Source organism: Parus major, chromosome 9 (genome assembly GCF_001522545.3).
Source record: "Parus major isolate Abel chromosome 9, Parus_major1.1, whole genome shotgun sequence".
NCBI classification, from domain to species: Eukaryota; Metazoa; Chordata; class Aves; order Passeriformes; family Paridae; genus Parus; species Parus major.
Window position 1 is genome coordinate 20,931,500 of NC_031778.1, and position 21,782 is coordinate 20,953,281.

A 21,782-nucleotide genomic window follows, 5' to 3' on the forward strand; every position below is an offset into this window, starting at 1 on the left:
GCTGCTCATTCATTAGCTGAGCACTGCCCTTCCTGGGGCATGGAGGTAGGCTGAAGCTCTGCAGGAAAATGTTTCCTAACTTTGCAGTCGAGTATGTTATGAAAAGCTGACCAAGAAGCTGAAATTAAGTTTAATTTAGGTGTAATCTAATTCTAACAAAGCTGGAAAAAAAAAAAAACCCACCTTGATCTTTCTAAAATACTGGAAGCAACTGATCACTGTTGGGTTTGAAATACTAAACCCAGATGTTTCTCTTTCTGAAGAACTGGTTAAACTGGTAAGATTGAGTAATTTTTGGTTTTAATAAGGACAGAGGCTTCAGATTTTTCCCTTCAATATTTGTAAATTATAATTTAATTATTTCTACCCTCTCATTGGGATCAAATGCTGGTGGTTCTTGCCAGAAGCACCAAAACCTCTGTTCTTCCTACAGAATCCTGATGTGTTTCTGTGCTTTGAACATGTTGAAGGGAAGAAATTTTTCTGGGCTTTACTTTCAGGAATAGCTGAAATACCAGGACTAACTTTTCCAAAAAAAGCCATTTCAGACTGAGGCTGGTATCAACCCAAATGGTGAATGTTTAGCAAGATCCAAACCACTGACAGCAGTTTTTTGTTAGTACTTGATAATAAATGATGCTGTGGCAGGGAAATGTGATAAACCTGGTATTTGTAGGGCATTCCAAACTCTTTGGTAGTGAGGGAGAAGGAGGTTTAATTACTGCATTTACTAATGAGTGCCTCAATTGAATCCCAGTCTGGCATGGGTAAGCTCCATCCCCTGAGTATTAATAAGTGTATTTTCCTTCCTACCAGGTATTTTTTGCATCGGTGAGATCCGGAGGAAGCAGCCAAGTGTTTTTCATGACCCTCAACAGAAACTCCATGATGAACTGGTAACAGAGGAGCACTTGGCACTCACCACCATGGCATTATTTCTAATTTAAAGGACATTAAACACGTGGACTAACACTGTAGAGGCAGGTGCGGAGGGCGCCGAGGAACCCCCTCCCCACGCTCCCCCGGCGCCGCCAGCCCCGGGGCAGGGACTGCAGCCAGGGATGGACTTTCACGCTTGGACCCCCCGAGGTCTCCTGATTACGCTGTGTTATAGTGGGTTATGAGTTTTCCTTTATTTTATTTTATTTTATTTTTTAGTTTTACTTTTTCTTTGTCCCCTACTTTGTAAGAACGGGGAAAGAAACAGTGTCAAAAAGTCTGTTTTTAATTCTGTCTGCCTGCTAGCATCAAATATATAGTATGTTGTAAAGTTACCAATTAAATCTGGTGAGAGACAGCACAATAAATGTACCTTTTATCTTTGTGATGAAGGCCATAACCATATAGCTGGGTAATTTTAGAAATCTTTTGCCTTCACCAACATTTACATGTTGCTTTTGGCAGCAACGGCTTAACGGATTTTTAAAGAAGAGAAAAAATAATAGGTTTTTTTCCCCTCTTTTGGGAAATGGATTTTAAATGGCTAAACTACTAGCCTTAGACTAATAAAAATCAGCTACCATTTTTGTCAAGTCTGTCAATCCATATTTCTATATGGATCTTCACATAATGGTGTGTCTTGATAGGGACAGAGGTGCCATTTCTTGTTGCTCCGGAGGTGCCCGCCTGCCCCGGGGCTTGGCCACGGGCACCTGGACAGGGGATCGGAGGAGGAGAGGACAGCGGAGCGGTCAGAGGAGCCCCGTTCTCGCCCCTGAGGGGGATTTGTGACCACAGAGGCTCCCGGGATGCCGTGGGCACCGGAGCCCGATGCTCCAGTGCAGGTTGTGGGCACTCGTTACCCCTGAGTCCGGAGCCGGGCACTGGCGTGCGGGAGCAGCCGGCACAGGGATGGGGACCACGAAACAAGCTGCCTGTCCCCCACGTTGCTGGATTGGGCTTGTAAAGAGCTTAAAAAAAATATATATATGTGTGGTTTCTTCGGCCAAGGGTCTGAATCTACTCGTTTTCCACCCCCTCCACTCCCTAGGAATTACCCAACATACAGTGAAAGACAACATCTGTGCCGAACCGTGTGTGTGTGTTTAGTTCGGGTTGAATCGTGTCCTTATAAACTCTGCTCAGTTGATTTCCGTTTTCGGTGCGTATCTGGGGTTTTCTTTCTCAGTAGCTGCAAGCATGGCCGCCTGTGGTGTTGGGGTGTCGCATAACAAGGTCTGTGTTGCTGGTTTTAACCTACCTCGTTTCGGTTGGGGTTTGTTTTTTGGTTTGGTTTTGTTTTATTTTTTTTCCGTTCCGCTGTCGATCACAGCGCTGTTACCTCCAGCGACATATAGAGAGCTTAACTGGCAATCTTGGTGTACTCAGTAACGATGGCTTTATTAAAAAATGATTAAATCAACAGGACTTGGTCAAACTTGAATCTTTATCAAGGGTAAGAGGTGATGTGGGGTGGCGAGGATGGGATGGGCCGGGCCACCCTCACCTGAAGCGTTCTGTGTGGGCAGGTGTAAGGGTTTGGTACCGCAGGGATTGCCAGCACTGGGACTCCCAGGATATGGAGTTCAGGGAAAAACAGGTGGGATGTGCTTTGTGGTGCCTTCTTCCAGCACCAGGCACCTCCTGTTGGGCTGGTGCAGCCTGGAGAGTGTAGGGATGGCCACAGGATCACGGTACTGGTGTTCAAATCCCATCACAAACACTGATTGCCACCAGCTCTTTGTATTTTCATTGTGGTTAAAATACAAATCAAATAAAGCCCAGAGCTTTTATTGTGTTGCAAACCAGTAACTGTTTTGGGGTGTTTTTTGTTCTACTTCAAGTGACAAATGCACGGCTTTGGATGATTTTTGTTGTTATGGGTTTTTGCATACAGTGATGAAATAGCAGGCAGTCAGTGAGTTTAAACGACTCAGGTGGTTTGTGAATGTATTTTTTAAAATCTCAGAATCATTTGAAACAAAAATCACAGAAGCCATTATTACCACAGTCTTGTCTATGGCATGTGTGTATGGAGATAACACAGAGCAAATGCTTTTCTGGTGCCAGCCACAATAAAACACAAAACTTCACCATTAAGCCATGCCTTTTATGTTTGGGTAAATAAACCTGGGGTGTTGGAAGACATGGAGGTCAAGGGGATTTTCAGGGCTCCCAGTCACAATGCTCTTTGTCTGGAGACTCTTGGGAAGGTGCTTTTGGAACAGGATGAGTGCAGGGAGGTGGGACACATCCCTTGTGATGCTGCCCAGCAGTGAGCAGTGGATAAGGGATGTCTTGATGGACCATCACCACCTGAAAACTCCTCTTCTACAAAATCAATCTATGATTATTATAAAGACATTTCCCCTCCAAATGTTACTAGCTTTGATTTGCTTGTCTTTTGTTGTAAGTAAAATGTGCTTATGGTTGATTAATGCTCTCAGAAACTACTTATTATTAGTGTTTAAAGAAATAAAGCCTGCAGCTCATTTTAAAACCCTGTTTCTGGGACTTTCTGCCCAGGAAAGGAAATTTTTTTCAGCTGTGCAGTGCCACAGGAGGAAAAAGCAGTAATGTCTATGCATGCAGGGGTCACTTGAGCCTGTTGCAGATTCAATTATTTACAGAGTTGCTATGAAATATGGTATAACTTCAGGATTGACTCATGGTAAATGGAAGAAAAGCCCTGAGAGCTGGCAAGAGGCCATGCAAGGGCCATGGTTAACCCCACCACCCTGGGGAGATGTTGGGTACCACTGCCAGGTGAAGGATGCTCAGAGGCTGTGGCAGCTACTTGTGGGAACTGAATCTTTTCAAACCTGTTTCAGAATTACTATCAAATGGCCTTGTTCTTGTTCTGAGATGGTTTGGGGGTTGACACTCCATATTTTGGGACAGAACAGGGGTGCTCAAGGTGGCCCTGGCCCCAAGTCCAGAGATGGACTGGTTGCTGGAAATGGTTGAAGTTGTGCTGCAGTTCACTGTCTCGATGTGAGCCCACCTGAGGTCTTTTCCTGCTCGTGCAACAAATTGATGCTCTGTAACCGAGGCCAGCATGAGTGTGGTGTAGACCAGCAGAGACTGAACCTGCTGTTCCCAAAATGTGGGGTGGAGCTCCACATCACACCCTGCCCGCGTCTGGGCTAAGCCACCCAGCTGGGCACGGCTCTGAGGAGATCCAGCAGAGATTCCTCAGCAGTAAAGATGCATTTCCTGGCACAGGACGCCTGTCACAGCTGCTGCCACCCTGCAGCATCTGTGTCTTGCCCTCTGCTGCAGTCAGAACCTGCAGATGGAGGGGTTTGCTGGGTTTGCTTCCCACTTTTTCTCTTCTGGGAGGTGCTGCACCACCCAGAGCAGGGGGTGGGAAAAGAGGCTCATTAACCTCCGGTATCTTTACAGCAGTGCTGTAAATGCGCCAAATTCTCTCTCCTAAAAGTGTTTCATCAGCCTGAGCTGCTGTCTCACATGTGGCCCCAGCACTGCCGCCTGCCCCAGCTGATGTGTTTAGAGAGGAGAAATGAACAAACATAGTTTTGGTTTTGTGCCAGCCACTGATGTGCTACATCAGCCTGCTCTTAGCCAGAGTCTTGCAGACCAGATCTACCTTTTGTTCTTTGTTTTGGTTTGGTTTATGGCATACTTTTCCTCTTTTTTTTTTAACATCAAAGCTGTCTCTGAATGACCCAAAGGCAGTAAAATGGATGTGCAAATTGCCCCAGCACCTGGGGATGCCTCACAGTCCCTCTGGAATCTTTGAATTCCTTCCACTGAGGTGACAAGCATGTTCAGCTGTTCAAAAGCAGAGCCCCACCATAAACTTCAGCCCATTGCTTTTATCACACATAGTTAGCAACAGCACCAATTACACTACACACAACATAGAGTAGGTAATAAGCATGGCAATTCTGCCTAACATTATGCACAGTTCTTGCACTTTATTATTTAAATAAAGGATTAGCAATAATGCAGACCCTGTTGTTTGCCAATCACCTAAACACTGCCTGGCCAGGCTCACCAGCTGTGGGATGGGTCAGTGTTGCTGTGCTGTGCCAGTCTCTGCACCCTCTGGACTGAGATCACAACTGGCTGTCGGATGTGCAAGAGATTTCATGGGTAGGTCATTCATCCTGGTGTAGCCTGGTTCTCTGTTCTGTAGGAACACTGTGCTTCTCTCTACCAAGCTAAAAATCAGCCCCTTTGGGAAGCAATTGCAGTGAGAGGAAGATTTACACACCAACCTTTCTCATCCATGGGCCTGGGGCCTCTGCTAATCACCACATGCACATCCAGCCCCCTGTTCAGACAATCACAGGGTCTGGAGCCTGTTAGTGCTACTGAGAGTTCAGTTTGTGCTTCAATTGCCTGAGGCCAAGCTGGAGGCTGTGTCACAGCCCAGCTGGCACCAGCCAGGGGTGGTAGAGGTGAGGCAGAGGTGAGGCAGCCCTGGCACTGGGTTGCATCATCTTGCCTGCCAGGGAGGGATGGGAAAACCCCGGGGTAACTCCGTGCCTTTTGCTAGCAGACCTGGCCAAGGGATACATGTGGCTGTGGGGCATTTGGCAGCCTTTGGCATCCAGAGTTTCCATGGAAGTCGAAGGGCTGCTCCTGGGGAGGTGAGTGATGTTCACCCGTGCCTCCCAGCGCTGCTCCAGCTGCTCCACACCCAGTCCTCGGGAAGCTGGATTACAGGAAGGCTCTGCTCTGAGCAGCAGGACATGGAAAGGTCACCCTGCCTGTGGTATGTTGGTGGCCTTTGATCCCTCCAGATCCAGAAGTTTGGGAAGAGGAGGGAGAGAAAGCATCATCCTCTGTGCCAGGCACCTGCAACAGGATGGGGATCCTAGAGGGGTACATGGGAATCCTGGAGGGGAACATCTGTCCTGGCAAGGATTTCACAGTGCCTGAAGGTTTCAGTCTTGGGTCAGGGTTCCCATTTATTTTTTGATTCAAGCCTTAGCAGCCTGGTAATTATCAAATCCTGCCAGTCCCATTGTGAAGGTATTTAACTGCAATGCAAAGAAACTGCTTGTAAATGCCTGGGTATCCACACACAGCGAGCAAACAAACACCATTGGCAAAGATCTCAGCAGGAAAGACAAATATTGGGGAAAACTAAAAAGCTCAGCCTTGGGGCCCTTCCTGTCACAGCTACACCAGCCCAAGAGGGGAATGCAGGTGCTGTGGCTGGAATCAGAGCCTGCTTAATGCAATGAACTTTCCTCCTCCAGTTAAAGTTTTACCTTACTGGAGACCAGTGCAAAGATTAGTGGTCTTACACTCATCTTTGTTGTTTTTTCTCTTGCTCTTCCTCTGTAGAAAGTACATTTTGTGCCCATGTGAAGCCTGGCTGACTGAGAGCATCATCCAATGAGTGCTGTAAGTTGGCTGCTGGACCCATCAGGGGCTGATCTGGAAGATAATGACTTTAATCAGCATTAATCACCTTCCCGGCTGACTCAGACTTTGGCACGGTCTGTTGCTGCTAAGGATGCCACTGTCCCCCTGGCCCTGCAGCTCCTCTCTCTCACCATGTCAAGGACAGCAAAGCCCAAGCCAGAGTAAGACCAGCTCAGACCAGATTGTGCAGATGTGCAAAGTCCATTAAAGCTGAGTGAGCCAAGGCAAAAATATTTGGCAGCATCAGTAATATTTGGCAGCATTGGCAGTACTTCCCAGAATCCACAATATTTGACAGTGCAGCCATCAGCTGATGGTGCTGAAAGGCTCACTGTTCACACCACTGTAGGATTTTTAATGAAAGCATCTTTTACTGTAATATTCTGGTTAATTTTGTTATGTTTTATGTCCATATACACACACAGCTATCTCCTCTGATAGGTGTGTACTGGCATTAGAGCTGCCTGCTGAGGGGGCTCTGTGTCTGCAGGTGTCTGTGTATGGATACACAGAGAGACCTGTGTACATCTGTGTTTATATGTGGCTCTGTATGTGATACATACACACAATATATTTTAAAGCAGTTGCTAAGTGCTATTTAAATAAAACACTTAGTCATTTTCTAGCTGCTTTGCTACATGTGCTGGAAAGGTTTCTTCTCCCTGATTCAGCAAGAGGATTGTGGTGTGACATGCACACCCAGCACAGAAGCCAAGGAGGGTGTTGAGCATCTCAAAACAGGCTCAAGCCCCCAGCATGTCACATTTCCAACTGTTCAGCTGAGGGACAGCCCCAAACCAGCCCTGCAGAGGGATCATTTGAATTTTCCAGATCCACTCTATGTCTTTGCAGGTCTCCCATTGTTTTGTGTGTGTCCCAAACACAGGGATTGGTGGTGGCTGCTTTGAGCTGAGCGGTCGCCAAATAATGCGTGGAAGACTTGGGTTTCTCATTAACTCCAGAGCTGATATAGTCCCATCTCTCCAAGCACCAGCCCGTTTTCCTGCCTCCATCCCAGCTCTGCTGTCCTTTCTTCCCTGCCCAAGCCCTCACCTTGCTCTGCAGCCCAGGACAGTGATTGTTCCCAGAAGGAGAGTGGAGGAGCTGCAGGATGGATGAGAAAAGGAGAATGCAGACTGAGAAGGTAATCATGGCTCACCGCTATTTTTGCACTAGACTTTTCTAGTGAAATGACTAGAGTTTCTGCAGGACCCCAGCACTGAGTAATCCCTTGCCAAAACCAAAGCCAACCAAAAAAAAAAATTCCCTCCACTAATTAATTGTGCACAGGAACAAAGCGGAAAAAGGGCCAAGGGGCTATTTTTTATTTTTAAGAGGTCTGTTGGCTCATTGGATAACTTCAGGTATGATGGGAGGAAAATATGCGTTAAACAACGCTGCTGAAAAACACTCTTGGTGTTTTTTTCCCAGCTGTTGTGCTTCAGGGATGGGGATGGGGAACAACACACTGCTGCTGTTGCTGCTTCTTGCACTGCTGTACTGGGTGGAGCTTTGGCTCCGGTGAGCTCCGGGGCCAGGATGGGCAGTGCAGCAGGGAAAGCAACACCACTCTGCCCTGGGGGCCTGATCTTACCTATCCCCAGGGGCCTTCCTTCTCCTCTGGAGCGAGCCAAGCACCTGTGCTGCTGCAGCAGCATCCCCAGAGCCACTGTCACAGCCAGCTGGGCAGCAGGGTCCCCTGGGATAGGGGTGGGATGCAGCCCTCTCCCAGTTTTGGGTACTGCTTGATGATGAGGTTGTTTTTTGCTTCCTGCCCCAGCACCTCACAGGAACACTGGTCCTCTCAGTCTTCACTGCGGTCTTGGGCTTCTTCCAGTATGGCTACTGCCTGGGGGTCATTAACGCCCCCCAGAAGGTAAGATGAGCCCCTCAAGCTGTGCATGGCCAAGGAACTACAGCTTCAGGACAGCCAGGGCCAGTTTGTCCCTTGCAGAAGCCCTCAGGAGGGCTCTGTTCCTTCACAGGCCATTTCTCTCTCTCTCACCATGTCAAGGTGAAGAGAACAAAGCCCCCAGGACAGGGCAGTGGGGTGAGAACACAGCCGGGACCCTCTGCTGGCACTTCCCCAGGGAAAGGAGTGGGGCTCTGCACGTAATGGAGCTGTCCCCACTGTAACACAGTCCCTGTGCCTGAGCCAAGGGACTGCACCGCTTCACCAAATCCAGTGCCAAATCCAGACACCACGCTCAGCCCAGCCCCAGGAGAGGGAATGCTTTGTACCTGCCCTTGTGGCCCCTCCCCACTGGGGTCTGGGTGTTGTGGAGCTGGGGGGACCGCAAGATTCACCCCTGCAGAGCCTGCAATGCAAATCCTTTCCTGAGGCAGAATAAAATCCTAAACAGGGGTTGGGCTGGTTATAGATCTGAGCTGACAGCATTTTTCTTCTTTGCCTGTCACAGGTGATAGAAGCGCACTACGGGCGCGTGCTGGGCATTGTCCCCCCGGACAGATACGCCACCAATGCCTCCGGGCAGGATGGCACACTCCTCCAGGCTGGCACAGAGGGCACACTCCCACCCCTGGCTGACATCAGTGAGGACCTCGCTGCCTCCTCACACATCCTCACCATGTACTGGTCCCTGTCCGTGTCGGTGTTCGCCATCGGTGGCATGGTCTCCTCCTTCACCGTGGGCTGGATCGGCGACCGGCTCGGCAGGTGAGAGGCTCGTGCTGCTGTGACTGTGCCACAGCCAAAACCCTCCTGACTGATTTCCCACAGAACCATTTCCTTCCTGTAGAAATATAATTTATGTTATTTTCAGCAATTTAGGAAAAAAAGGAAAAATAATCCTCCTGACTTCCAAAATACTGTTTCAGCCATCACAGAGGCTTTTTAAAATCCTCAGTTACAAATCAGACATTTTATTGCAAATTGAGCATTTCAGACAACAGCTGATGAGCAGCCTTGATTAAGTTCTGAATTCCTTCTTTTCTGTCCATGGCAAAAGGAAGAGGAGGACATCTGCATGGTATTTGCACAGGATGTAAAGTATAATTTATAATATCATTTTAACTACTCTGATAGTACCCTGGCCCCTGTATTTTGCTATCATTGTTTTTCCCCTGTAGTACTGATTAAGTGTCTCCATAGTTCCTCTTGTGTGTTGCTTTGGCTGAGTGAGGTGCTAGAGGAGCTGTGCTGCTGCTGCCTTGCAGGGTAAAAGCCATGCTGGTGGTGAATGTCCTCTCCATTGCTGGGAACCTCCTCATGGGGCTGGCAAAATTTGGGCCATCCCACATCCTCATCATCTCCGGGAGAGCGGTCACAGGGCTGTACTGCGGTGAGTCCAGGCTGGTCAGCCACTGATATCAGCTCCCTGGCACTGTGCTCCGGGGCTGCAGTTCAGAACTTCCCATATTTTTTTTTAATCCTTTTTTTAGTTCAGAAGGAGTTTCACAGGTGGGAATTTCCCTCTTCTCCCTACGTCTGCCCTTGATCCAGGATCTTTCCCAGAAGTGTCTGGGTTGGCTCTATCATATGTTCATTTTACAGTCCCTCTGTATCTCAAGGATGGGTCTTGCTGGTGGCTGCTGTAAGAGCACATCACCAGCCACACCAACAGGCTCCTAGACAAAGAGCACAGGGCTACTGTGCACAGAGAAGATATAACTGGCAAATAATTGGGAATTACATTAGAATTAGCTTAGAAATAACAGCTCTTTATACTGTTACTGGTATGCAAATACAATACTCCAGTCTGAGATTTCAAGTCAAGTTTTAAGAAGGCTCTTTGTGTGACTTTGTGAGAAGTGTTAACTTCTCCCAGCAGATAATCCCTGCTCTGTGTTCTGATGTGTGTGTTCAAGTAAAAAAGAACTCCCAGTCTGGGGCTCTGAATGCAGGGACATCCCAGCACCTTTCCAAGGTGCAGTGGTTCCCAGCCAGGCGTGAGGGGTTTGGTGGGGTGTGGGATGCAGCACACAGCCTCCATCCTCCTTTCCCATTTGGGAAGTGGTTTCTGCTGGTTGCTGAGCTGTGTCTAGAGGAGGTGACACCCACGTGTGCTCGGTGCAGGGCTCTCCTCCGGACTCGTGCCCATGTACGTCAGCGAGGTCTCTCCCACGGCCCTTCGAGGAGCGCTGGGGACGCTGCACCAGCTCGCAATCGTCACAGGTATCCTCTTCAGCCAGGTAAGCAGGAATACACACACATCCAGAGAGGGTGCTTCAGAGAATAGGAAAACCACAGTGATATATTGGGCTATTTTTCACCATTCCACCCCAAAACTGAAGGAGTGTGCAAAACAATCTGCTCTAATAGTGTTAAATCCCTGCCTTCAGTAAGGGGTGTCTTAACAAAGACAACTTCTCAAGAAATAAAAAATACTTCCGCAAACAGTTTCTCCTCTCTCTGAGGATTTTTTTCCGGCATCTCATCAGCATCAGGCTGGATCCTGAGCACGAGACCCTGATAATCAGGTTCTCAAAAATGGCTTCATCAGGGAAGCAGGGAGCCCAAAGGCCCCACCAACATTGCCCACAATGGCACACAACAGGTGGACACATAAATGTATAGGAAGCAAACACATCCAGAAAAAGAGTTGGTATTTGGTTCTAGTTTTCCTCCAGCTTGTCACTTCAAAACTTCAAATTGACCATAGTGGTCAATTGCTTTCTCTTCTAATGGTGCAAAATGATCCATTCAACTGCCTCAATTATTCCAGGTCCTTGGACTAGACTTTCTTCTGGGCAATGATGAGATGTGGCCCTTGCTCCTTGGTCTGTCTGGCGTGGCTGCCCTGCTGCAGTTCTTCCTGCTCTTACTCTGCCCTGAGAGCCCCCGATACCTGTACATCAAACTGGAGAAGTTGGAGGAAGCTAAAAAAAGTAAGGAAGACATTCTGGGCTTGTCTAGAGTTGTTTTTATACTGTACATAGTATAAAACAGATAAGGAAAAGCCTGGCTGAGGATTTACATGTGACTGTGGTTGCTCCATCCCATGCTTTGAGCTGCTGAGATACAAACTAGCTCTGGATCAAAAACTATTGAGAAGTTTGCATGGGATTAAGCAGCACTGCTGAGGGATGAGGCTTGAGAGTGATGTCTCAGGGCTGTTGCAGAACTGATGTGCTGCTGCCCCTGACCAAGCAGATGCACCCTGGATCCTTGGGTGTGCCATAGGAATTCTCAGAGCAAGAGGGCACATCTGTCCATGTGTTGGCTTACCTTGAGTTTTGCCTAAAGAGATTCTTGTCCTTACATATACAATTTATTTACCACTGAAAATAAAATGTCAATCTTTTTTTCCCCTAAGATTTGAAAAGGCTTAGAGGAAACTGTGATCCAATGAAAGAGATTGCAGAGATGGAAAAGGAAAAGCAAGAAGCTGCTAGTGAAAAGAAAGTCTCCATAAGACAGCTTTTCACCTCTTCCAAGTACAGGCAGGCTGTCATTGTGGCGCTGATGGTGCAAATATCCCAGCAGTTCTCTGGAATCAACGCGGTGAGTCTCCCCACAATGTTTGTCTCTCAAGAGATCCATGTGAGCATGAAAAGGCAGCTCTGGCTCCATCCAAGCCATGAAGGGATGAAAGAAGGCTTTGCCATGGCTGCAGTGGGCTCCTGGGTCCCTGCCAAGCGGGCTGTGGAAAGGGAGGAGGGGAGAATGGTGGGAGGGAGTCCAGCCCAAAACCTGCTGGTACAGCAGGCCCATGCTGAGCCCTCCCATGACCCTTCCCCTTTTACCTCCTGCCCTTAACTTTCACCAGAAAGGAATCACCTTATTCTTGGAGAGAAGAAAGAAATGGGAGTCATTGCAATGAGAATATTTTTAAATTAATGTAAAATTTGGTCATACTAAGATATTTGTCTTGAGTGCTGGTGATCTGGATTTTAAGATTAAACATAGACTACGTAGAAGAAAACAGATTAAATGTGCAAATGCAGTAGCTCAAGAGGGGAATTTCAACAGGATTTTTTAACTCCCTCAGGCTCCTATAAAATTTTCAGATTAATTATTATAACAATCCATTCAAAGCTGAAAAATTAATAATAATTAAATTATGCCACATCACAGCCAAGCAAGTGTAATTCTTCCCTCATGAGAACAAAAAGTTCACCAGCCCTGTTGCCTAATCCTTCATCCTGATGTATTCTGATAGATCTTTTACTACTCCACAAACATTTTCGAGAGAGCTGGGGTTGACCAACCAGTTTATGCAACCATTGGTGTTGGAGTGGTGAACACGGTCTTCACTGTTATCTCTGTAAGTAAATACTCCTGTCCCCTGGACTACAAAGCCACATAAGGTACAATGTGGTTTTGAAACATGATTTTATCCTGGAGCTGGAATTTGCAGTGTTGCAGGACTGACCCTGAGCACCTTAGAAGGGAAAATAGTTCCCTGGGCAAGTTGAATTTGAAAATTCAAGCCTTGACATAGAGCATGTTGCTATCAATCAGCACTGCTAAAAGCCTTGTGAGTGGAAACTGCACCACTGTGTTCAGGGAAGCTCTGAAAACTCTGCATTTCCCCCCAAAATAAAAGTTGCCCTTGGGCACTGGAATTCTGCAGGTCCTGTTCCCTCAGGGAGCTGGTGGGGGATAGAGGCTGTGATGGGGATATCACCAGCTCCCAGTCTGCTCTTACCTGTTATCTTTCAAACTGCTTTCTGTATGTATACAGCACCTGCATGACTGATATCCAAAGGCTATTCCACAGTAATAAAAGTAATCCAGCACCTATCCTCATCCTATCTAAGCAGGGCTCTGCAGCATTAAAAGGATGGTTCTGTTTCCACAGACCTTCCCTTCATTTGTCTCTCTCCTGAGAGGATTAGCACAATTCCTATCAGCTGGCAGTTAGTTTTATAATGTGGCCATTAATATAAGATCAGGAAATGCCAAGCCTATTTCCCTCATATCTCTAGAGATTTAGGGAGTAAAGGACTTTCACCAACATGATGCAGGACTGGCTACAAGGCAGAAATACACAGCTCCAAAAGATTTAGGATAAGGAGGAATCATTTTAAACTGACAGAGGGGAGGTTTTGATTAGATATTAGAAATTCTTGTCTGTGAGGGTGGTGAGGCACTGGCACAGGTTTCTTAGAGAGGTTGTAGATGTCCCATCTCTGAATTGTTCAAGGCCAGGCTTGATCTTGTGGAAGGTCTATGGTCTAAGATCTGCCTGTGAGAGGGGGGTGATCTTTAAGGTCCCTTCCAATCCAAACCCTTTGTACTCCAGTATGTGCTAGAGAGGAGGTCTTGGAGTGAACCTGCCTTAGAGAAAGTCCATCATAGGCCTCATACTGAGGAGAGTATGTGATGTTTATTGTGAAATAAGGCACAGAGGTCTGCAGCTAGAAGAAGCCTTTCTTCAGCATGGAGGGTGTCCTGCAGTTCAATCCTCACCCCAGAGCTGTAGTACTTGCAGCCTTGGGCATTTGCTCTTTGCTTCTTTTGTCCATGAGCACTTAAAAATTACCTGCTTTTGTCAATAAATGACAGATCCCGATCAAAAGGCAGAAGTGCTGACAGCTGGGTGGACCTTGGCAAGGGGAGAAGGGAGCAGAGATTCATCCTCTGCAACTTCACATGTCAGCACATGAACCACCTCCAGCAAAAGAGATGGTCTCTGGGAAGTGTAAATCATGGCAGGAAAGGTGGAGCTGCTGGCCAGAGGTTCCTTTCAAGCAGAGGGGAAGGAGTGGGCAGCCTCAGAGGCTGCTGCAGGGTTAGGCCAGGCCAGCTGCACTGTCCTCTGGAGGAATCTGCAGTTCCCTGCCAGGTGAGGTCTCTGGTACAAGCTTGAGTATGTCAAAAGCTGGGTGACATGACTGGAGTCCACCAAGAGGAGCTGAGAAGGGGCAAACTAAGCTTTGTGACTACCAGGAAAGCAAAAGGAGCCTGGGAGTGATTGAAGGGAAAGATCCTGGCTGCAGCTGCTACACAACTATCCCTGCCCTAGGACAGGCAAGGTGCATGTGGTGTGAACTGAATCACGCTACATTTTGAAGGCTGCAAACTAATGCAGACCTAGTAAATTTTAAGTTCCTGGAAGGAAAAAAATTAAAGGGAGAGCAAGTCCACAATCAGCAATTCATGTGTAGGAGCAATGGGAAGTCCTGAGAGCTTGGAAATGCAGGGGCACTGAGTGTGTGTGCCTTTGCCTTCCCTTGGCAGGGTGATTGCTCAGTCTGGCTCCCTAGCAGCTGCCAGCAGAGTTTCTGACACTTGGAAACCAGCACATAAATCTCTACCACTAGAGCTAAAAGAGCAAAAGAGCAGTGTGGCAGTGGTAACAGGTTGGTTATTGCTAACTCTGATCCTGAGAGTGGTGGTGCTGGACACTGAACTCCTGCATGTGTTTCCACAGGTCTTTCTGGTGGAGAAGGCGGGCAGGCGGTCCCTGTTCCTGGCAGGTTTGATGGGCATGTTAATCAGCGCCGTGGCCATGACAGTTGGGCTTGTGCTCCTGGTAAGGATTTCTCTCCATTTTTTCTGACTTGTTTGAAAACAAGATGCCATCAAAATCAGTCCAAGCCACTGGTGCAAGCCCCTGTCAAGATGAAAAAGCAAGTAAGAGGTGGCATCCTTTGCTGAACACCCTGGTTATTAAAGGGTGCCATTCTGCCTCATTTTGCTGAGCTGCAGGCAAGGAGAGAGCTCAAAGTAATACCTGAGCTGTGAGCTCCTCCAGGCAGCAATGCTGGCACCACATGCCCAGCCAGCACTGGCACAACAATTTAAAACCTTAATTATTCATGTCCAATCCTCCTTTGTCTGAACAGAAAGAAATTTCTGAAAAAGAAGCCCAAATAAAGTAATTAGTGAAAATTAACGAGACTATAACACCAACATCTTGCAGAGCCAGTTCTCCTGGATGAGCTATGTCAGCATGGTCGCAATCTTCCTCTTCGTCATCTTCTTCGAAGTGGGGCCTGGACCCATCCCCTGGTTTATTGTAGCAGAACTGTTCAGCCAAGGCCCACGTCCTGCTGCCATCGCTGTCGCCGGCTTCTGCAACTGGGCCTGCAACTTCATTGTGGGAATGTGTTTCCAGTACATAGCGGTAAGAAACCCCTTAAACCATACAAATAAATGACTGGCACGATCCCACTGCTGGGCTCCCAAAGCAGCCCAGCAGGATGTGAATGTGCCTCCCAGATTTCCATCTCCTAGTCTGGCTGGGCACCTCGGCCAGCTGGGGTAGGAACGGGAAGCCATCCCTGTGGTGCTGAGGGTGGTCTCCCCTGTTCCCACTTTCCCACTGCAGGATCTGTGTGGACCATACGTGTTTGCAATCTTTGCGGGTCTGCTCCTCACCTTCTTCCTGTTTGCATACTTCAAAGTACCAGAGACAAAAGGAAAGTCCTTTGAGGAGATTGCAGCTGTGTTCCGCCGCAAGAAGCTCTCAGCCAAAGCCATGACTGAGTTGCAAGACCTGCGACACAGCGAGGAGGCATAGACATCCCACGCACCCAGAAAGGAGGGACTGGGCATGCACCTCCTTCAAACACCATGGGAAGAACATTGGGCAAAAGTCTCATTTCACAAAAACCTTGTAGCTGGCAGACCAGGAGCACCCATCCATCAGATTCCTTCTGGCTGCTGTGGTTCACACCTCCCAGCCACAGGTGCTAACCTGGTATTTTACTCTGAGACACTTGGGACAGCTGGGCTGCAGGAAGAGCCAGGGAAAGGACAGGAGTATGGTACATGTCCGTCTCAATGCCCTGCAGGAAGAGCCCAGTGAGACAGTGATCTTACCAGACAGCATTGAGCAGGGCTCTCTCTTAGCTGAAATGAAGGAAAGAGGGGCTGGCTGATGCTGCAGCCTCATGTTTTCACTTTTTTATCCCCATCTCTGTGCTTCATTCTGCTGAGTGACCTGGTGCCTTTAAAATCCAACTGCTCGTGCAGTTGTGCCACCAACACACAGCACTGATTACTCCAGGTGCTAAGGAAAACAGGTGGAGCAAACACCCCCTTACTCTTGTTTCTGCAGAGGAAGATGGTGGATCCCACCTGAACTGGCTGGGATGTACCTTCCTTGCTTTTCCTATCTGTGCATTATGGAAATGCTGTCTGATCTCTTAACAATTTCTCAATTGCAGTGTTTTTTTGTAGAATCTTAGAAACTGTGGCTGGGCCGATGGGCATTTTCCCTACATTTCAGCCAGACTATTTAGCTCTCCCTTTCCTTCCAGGAATCCTCTCCTCTCCCCCTTCTCACTGCTGCAGCACAAGACAGATCGCAACACTGACCACACAAAAGGCCTGGACACTCCTGGTCTCCATGTGAGGAGACTGGAGCCCTGCTGCCACCCCTTCCATGGTGTGACCATTGCCAGGGCACCTCCTTCCCCATCTGCACCTTCTTTCCCTTCCATTCATACAGTGCTTGAGACCCACAGGCTCCAGGTCTAGCCAAGAGCTCAGGCTGCTCATAGAGCAGCAATTAATGATGACCCAAAGAAGAAATGGGTATTGGAAGGGTAACTGGAAGGTGCCACTTATCTAACTCCCATTTGGCATCACTTAGCATTTTGTGGGCTGGATGTACTACAGCCAAGATAGTGTGCAAGCAGGAGGTCGTGCTGTTTCCATAGCCTGTTTGTGCTCCTTTTGCTTCTTTATGAGACATTTTTATGTGGCAGAATCAAACTCCAAGGATCTTTCTTCCTTTTTTGGGGTCATATGTTGGAGCCATTGTAAAAGCCTGCTCTCTGCTTGACTTTTAAGATTTGCATGTTCCTTGTTTTGATACCAGGTTACTTTTTAGCAACTTTCTCAGGGTAGAAACCCATTATTTATTTAGAAATGAAACACTGGCATTGCTTGGTCACTGTGTGCTCACCATGGCTCCTGGTGAAGTAGTGACCAAAATGTAACAGAGGATGGAGCATAATGAAAAGCACAAAATAGATGGGCTGAGGAGGATCACACTGCTGCTATGGGTTTGGTTTCAGCGGAGGCTCATGTTCCTTTCCATGTGCCTGAACTTTTTTTCCTTTGTAGACTTTACTCTTGGTATTAAGACCCTACAGCAAATTCTGGTCACTTCCAATTGATGGGAAGTGCAGCCACAAGGTCCACTGGCAGAATTGCTGGCCCTGGTGTGTGCACTGAAGCAGTAAGATTGCAGCAAAGGCTTTTCTGGAGTGACTGCTGGGATTTAGAGAAGAACTGGGTCAGTGCTATCATGTGCTGCAGTGGTGGGTGACCCAGGTCTGACATGGGGCGTGCAGGGCTGCTGGAAGCAGAGCCCAGGCTGGGGCTGAGAAGAGAGCAGCAGAGCTGGGGCACAGGTCTGTGTTGAGCTGTCCATCTGTGTGGGGCACACAGGTCCCCCTGATGAGACCAATGGCCACAGCAGGCTCAGCAGCTCTCCACAGTGTTTACTGTAAATTAAATATAATGGATTATCTGAATGTACAAAAAGGAGAAAAAAAAGAGGATTCTTGCTATCAGCATTGTTATCTAGGTCTGTTAGATAAAAGATGAACAACATCTATGATATGTGATGGATTGTGCTGTTGTTTTTCCCTCTTGTTATGTCTCAGACATACATCCAATGCTAGAGGGGAGCTATTTTCCTAGCAGGACACATTTACTCCACAGGTGGTAAAAGCTGTGCAAGCCCTCAGCTAAATCCCTTTGAAACAGGTGGTCCAGGTGAGACTTGTGGTTGGAGGCAGCCCTGGAGCCGGTGGCAGCTGGCTCTGGGCCGGGATGAACCCTGACTGGAGGGGAGCCACTGTCTGGCCCCAGCTGTCCCCACTGCCCACTTCCCCCCACTGTGAAGCACCTCTGCTTGCATGGTTCTGGTGCAGCCCAAAACCTGGTGCTGGGGCCTCTCTAGACACCAGAGGCAGGAGGAGCATTTGGGGAAATGTGAGGTTCAAAGCAGATTTGCTGCTGCTCAGAGGGCCCAGCCAGGCTGGGTTCCCTGTGATCATATGGGGGTACAAAATTATTTCCTTAACTTCTGCTAAGTTCTGTCCTATTGTCTGGGGGTCATTAGTGACTCTTTGGGAAGCTCAGCAGTGAGGGGTCTTATTGATGAACATTGAGCAGTCAGTCCTTGTTTTCCTGTGTCACTGGTGAATGACAATAGAAAGCCTGGTCCAGTTACTGTAGTGCAGCACATAAATCAGTTTAGCAAAGCCCACAGCATTAACATTGCCCACAGCTACAGCACTGAACTTCCCAGAAGAGCTGCCTGGGGGTTCAGAGGCACCTAAGGAAAATGGAATGTCAGGCTGTGTTTCCTTGCAGCAGCTGCCATGTGGAAGGCAAGGGAGTTTTCTTCTTCCAGCCTGGGACAGGATGAGCAGAATTAGGCATTGCTGGCCCTTTGTCCTCCCCATGGCTGCTGTGAAGAATCGAGCTGGGCTTTACTATCACACAAGCACTTTAACCGTATGCCAGCGCAGGACAGAGTCATTAGAGTTAGTTAAATCTGACTATATGTTTACTTTTGTCTCGTCCCATCAGGCTGATAATTAGGACTGTACATTTTATCTATCCTTGCTACATGCAAGTTCCAGTTAAAACTTGTTCTTGACACAGCTTGTTGAATCATTATTTTTATCTCTCACCATTATAGTTTTACTAAGTTGCTAATCATTAAAAAAATTTCAAAGACCAAGTCAAACTTATTAGCTAAATGGTTGTTGCATTTCAGTAACATGCTAAATATGTTTTCATACCAACCCTAGCTAATAATGCATTAAAATTAATAATCCCTGAGAAAGCATCTTGTCAGCAAGAGCTTTGACAGTGTTTTCCTAATGTGCTGAGACAACAGCCATTAAGACTTTTCTGTTGTGCCAACAGTATCTAGTCTCCCACTCTCTAGGCTTAATTTTAAAATTAGTTTGACTTCCCTAATTCAATAAACTCAGGACATTTGGCCCCATTAAGGCTCTCCACACTAATTTATCACAGGTTTTTCTGCCTCACTTCAACTTGTTTTTCATCACTGAGAACCACTACCCTCTATCTCTGGAGTCAAACAGCTGATAATGATGAAGCTAACCCAAGTACTCTGTATGCAGGGACAAAGTCTTTGAGGTATGAAGAATTTTCTGAGGTGTTCAATGTCCTTGTTTTTCACCTGAAATCTGTATGAACTGAGGCATTTCAAGGTAGGATGTCTCGTCTGGATCCAGCAGAATGTGTAAGCATCATGTTAAATTTAAGGTAACAGAGTGTGCTCAAGTGTTTCACTAAATCCTGAAACAACACTGGAAAATTTTACCCAGAGGCACAGCCTGAGTAGCTGTGGGAAAGGGAAGGAATCTCTTCCCCAGCACTGGGGCAATAAATCCTAGCTGCAGATCATCAGTTCTTAAATTTTACAGGCTGTAGATACAACTGCAGACCCAAGGCTTGGGTAATGTCCTGCGTTTTGCCTCCCTGCACTCTGCTCAGGAGAGAGAGCGGCTCTGTGACTCTGAAAAGCACCAGGTCCCCACAGGTCGTGGGTGGGATGTCACTCGCTGCTCCAGCACTGCTGCAGCCCCAGGAGGAGGGAACAGCTGGAGTTACTTTGTGCTCTCCCTCTTCCCGGTGGGCAAGTTACTAGCTCACCGTGTCACTGCACTGTCACTGCTTGCCTCTGATCCCCAGTGTGTACCCAGGGTGATTCCATGGGTATTTGGCACAGGAAGCAGATGGTGAATGGCAGGAATAAAGCAGTGGCAGGAGCAGAGTGGGTGCCTATGGCAAGGTCACTACAGAGGATCCCTGACCCCATTCCTGCCACACAGACACACTGTACCTAGGAGCTCTGAGGGCCTGCTGAGCATGGCACTGTGGCACTGTGAAGGGGGATCACTGATCCACAGCTTCTCCCACATCCTCCTGCTCAAGGCTGTGTCCATAAGCCAGTGTGAACCCTCACCCCAACAGTCAGGACACGGTGGGATCCCAGGAAAGTCAGCTCAGCAGCTGAAACAGAGACCTGCTCAGGTTGGAACAGGGCTGTTTACACCACTCCACTCATGACCTGGTATTTCTAATCGTGTGACCTGACCCCATGGCCCAGGGGTGTAAACACCACCTCCTGCCTTCCAGCGGGCTGGCTGGAAACAAGGTGGGATGTTTACCCCAGCACTGGCTGAAATGCATGTTCTCAAGGCTGGGCTCTGATGAGGCACTTTACAGCATCAGATGCTTCTCCAGAACATAACTGAGAGCAGATGCAACTCATGAAGTTTAAATTTTCTAAAAGTTTTCTAGTCCCTCTTCACTTCTTAAAGACACAGATAGGAGAAGCAAAGCTTGATAACATCCTGAGCCTACTTGAGAGAAAAGGTGTGTGATCCAGCTGTGCAACGCTGGAAAGAAAACACCCTTATGTGAAAGGCCATGGTATTTTATTAACAAATATGCTTTGAATCAAATTGCTGTTCTTGTGTAGAAAAGTGGGATAATCACAGTAGTATTATCAAGAAACACAATTTATAAAATTAATGTTGATCCAGACAAAGGAATTATGTCTTCATGCAATAACTGATAGATTGGATTTCCAGTGTTTTTTATTGAATCTGAAGTAAAGGCTGTATTGCAATATTTGTTTTGTGTCTGAAAAAGTAAATATCATCTACAGATGTACTTCAGTAAAAAGACTTGATTTAGCCCAGAAGATCTCTTAAATAATTCAAAATGAATCTGCTAATTGTGGAAAATCAGCCAAATTTGTCAACCAATACTTGAGAAAAAAAAAAATCATCAGTAGTGCTTAGCACCAGGCTGCTTCAGTTTAGGTTCAGAACAGTTGGTCGTTTTCTCACAAAGTATTTTATTAGAAGATAAAAAGCCCTTGAGCATGTGAAACTTGTCACACACTTGCAGGTAAACAGACACACACTGCACATGTTAAAACACTTAACAGGATGCCCCAGATTCTGCTTATCAACTGAGACAGCAGTAAAATGTGCAGGATGAAGTGTATCATCTCCAGAGCAGCCTGGGTGAGGCAGCACCCAGGGAAAGCCCAAGTAAAGGAGAGAGATGATGCTGGGGCCTCATGAAATAGCCCCATGTAAATTAGAGCCAAACTTAACTCCTTGGCTGTACAATTTGGAGTGGGATATATGTAACAAAGAGTGGGACCACAGGCAAATAAATCACAAAAATTAACACAGATTAAATAAAACATCTCATGGTGAATAATTTAAAAATGTGATGTTAAAAGTGACTTGTGTAGCTACCCCATTAGAATATAGATTAAAAAGTCAGGGTCTCAGGGCAAAAAATGTAGGACAGCACACAGCAGCCTGTGGTAGTGATGGCTGATGCAGGTGCTGCTACTGCTGCCACTGAATTCCTGCATCTTCCTGGTTTTGTTCTGTTTGTTGGTGATCTACAGGGCAACCTGCAGAGCCAGGGCCCCAGCCAGCAGCTCCACAGGAAAGCTCCTCGTGAATTTGTTCAAAGAGCTCGAAGTATTATGACATCTGACTAG

At 47.3% G+C, this 21,782-nt stretch overlaps 2 protein-coding genes and 1 long non-coding RNA gene across 9 annotated transcripts in view; 2 read left to right on the forward strand and 1 right to left on the reverse strand.

Moving 5' to 3' along the window:
- The window catches only part of TNIK (TRAF2 and NCK interacting kinase), a 151,062-nt gene extending 148,700 nt beyond the window's left edge, over positions 1-2,362 (forward strand). For all 7 annotated transcript variants that reach the window (XM_015637582.2, XM_015637581.2, XM_015637586.2 and 4 more), the window contains one exon: positions 817-2,362. In XM_015637582.2, the coding sequence (XP_015493068.1) occupies positions 817-900 (84 nt within the window). In that variant the 3' untranslated portion in view covers positions 901-2,362. The remainder of the gene's footprint in view (positions 1-816) is intronic.
- On the reverse strand, positions 1,501-9,238 carry LOC117244885. The gene is made up of 2 exons (XR_004498783.1): positions 8,930-9,238; positions 1,501-6,354 (listed from the first exon to the last, which is right to left on the reverse strand). It is a non-coding gene; the product is annotated as an uncharacterized LOC117244885 (long non-coding RNA).
- SLC2A2 (solute carrier family 2 member 2) lies at positions 7,322-20,887 on the forward strand. Its single transcript, XM_015637588.2, has 11 exons — positions 7,322-7,486; positions 8,123-8,218; positions 8,763-9,019; positions 9,520-9,644; positions 10,379-10,494; positions 11,028-11,190; positions 11,619-11,806; positions 12,465-12,569; positions 14,682-14,783; positions 15,174-15,377; positions 15,582-20,887. Exons 1-11 carry the CDS (start codon positions 7,454-7,456, stop codon positions 15,771-15,773), a joined length of 1,581 nt encoding a protein of 526 aa, XP_015493074.1. The 5' UTR covers positions 7,322-7,453; the 3' UTR covers positions 15,774-20,887.
- The last annotated feature ends 895 nt before the right edge of the window (positions 20,888-21,782 follow it).

Coding starts and splice junctions, on each gene's coding strand:
- SLC2A2 (XM_015637588.2), top strand. CDS start 7,454: ATGGATGAGAAAAGGAGAATGCAGACTGAGAAG. Junction 7,487..8,122: donor GGAGAATGCAGACTGAGAAG/GTAATCATGGCT, acceptor TTCCTGCCCCAG/CACCTCACAGGAACACTGGT. Junction 12,570..14,681: donor CGGTCTTCACTGTTATCTCT/GTAAGTAAATAC, acceptor GTGTTTCCACAG/GTCTTTCTGGTGGAGAAGGC.